This window comes from Austrofundulus limnaeus, unplaced genomic scaffold (assembly GCF_001266775.1).
Source record: "Austrofundulus limnaeus strain Quisiro unplaced genomic scaffold, Austrofundulus_limnaeus-1.0 Scaffold321, whole genome shotgun sequence".
Classification (NCBI taxonomy): Eukaryota; Metazoa; Chordata; class Actinopteri; order Cyprinodontiformes; family Rivulidae; genus Austrofundulus; species Austrofundulus limnaeus.
Window position 1 is genome coordinate 279,907 of NW_013952723.1, and position 526 is coordinate 280,432.

Here is a 526-nt window from a genome sequence, read left to right on the forward strand (position 1 = left end):
ATGTCGACTCGACTGCTCCTGCTTCTCTGCCTCTTTGGACCAATACCGGCCAAAAAGCCTCCTGGTAAGAGTGCTTAAAGTCTACAATAAGCTTATTACTTTAATGGTAACAACTTTATAAYTGATGGGTCTGTGTCGGAACTGTGGTAAGGTTTGTGACTAACTGTTTTGAAATCTTTCAAAATAGGCTAAGATTTTTAAGTTATATTTGTTGTATCACATCCTAAATAAAACTCATCGTATAAAGTTTGTGATGTTAAATCCTACCGATTTTTTTTATCCAAACATCAGAAAACTAAACCAACTTTATTAGGGGAGAGGGCACAAAAAAGCTGAAATAATTACTGTCTTTTTTCGCTACTGTTATCAAACTAAGGTAATTAATATGTGGAAAAAAGCCTTACTTCCTCCACATTAGGTTTTGTAGAAAACAAAAAACAAAAAATCCCCATGACGTCAGTTCTCCCACTTGTATGTTAATGTGTGTGTGTGTGTGTGTGTGTGTGTGTGTGTGTGTGTGTGTGTG

General features: G+C 36.0%; 1 protein-coding gene across 1 annotated transcript in view; it reads left to right on the forward strand.

The window, feature by feature from the left end:
- Positions 1 to 526, forward strand: part of LOC106527375 (cytokine receptor common subunit gamma) — a 14,659-nt gene continuing 14,133 nt past the window's right edge. Inside the window, exon 1 of the mRNA XM_014022239.1 lies at positions 1 to 64. Within this exon, the coding sequence (XP_013877693.1) occupies positions 1 to 64 (64 nt within the window). The remainder of the gene's footprint in view (positions 65 to 526) is intronic.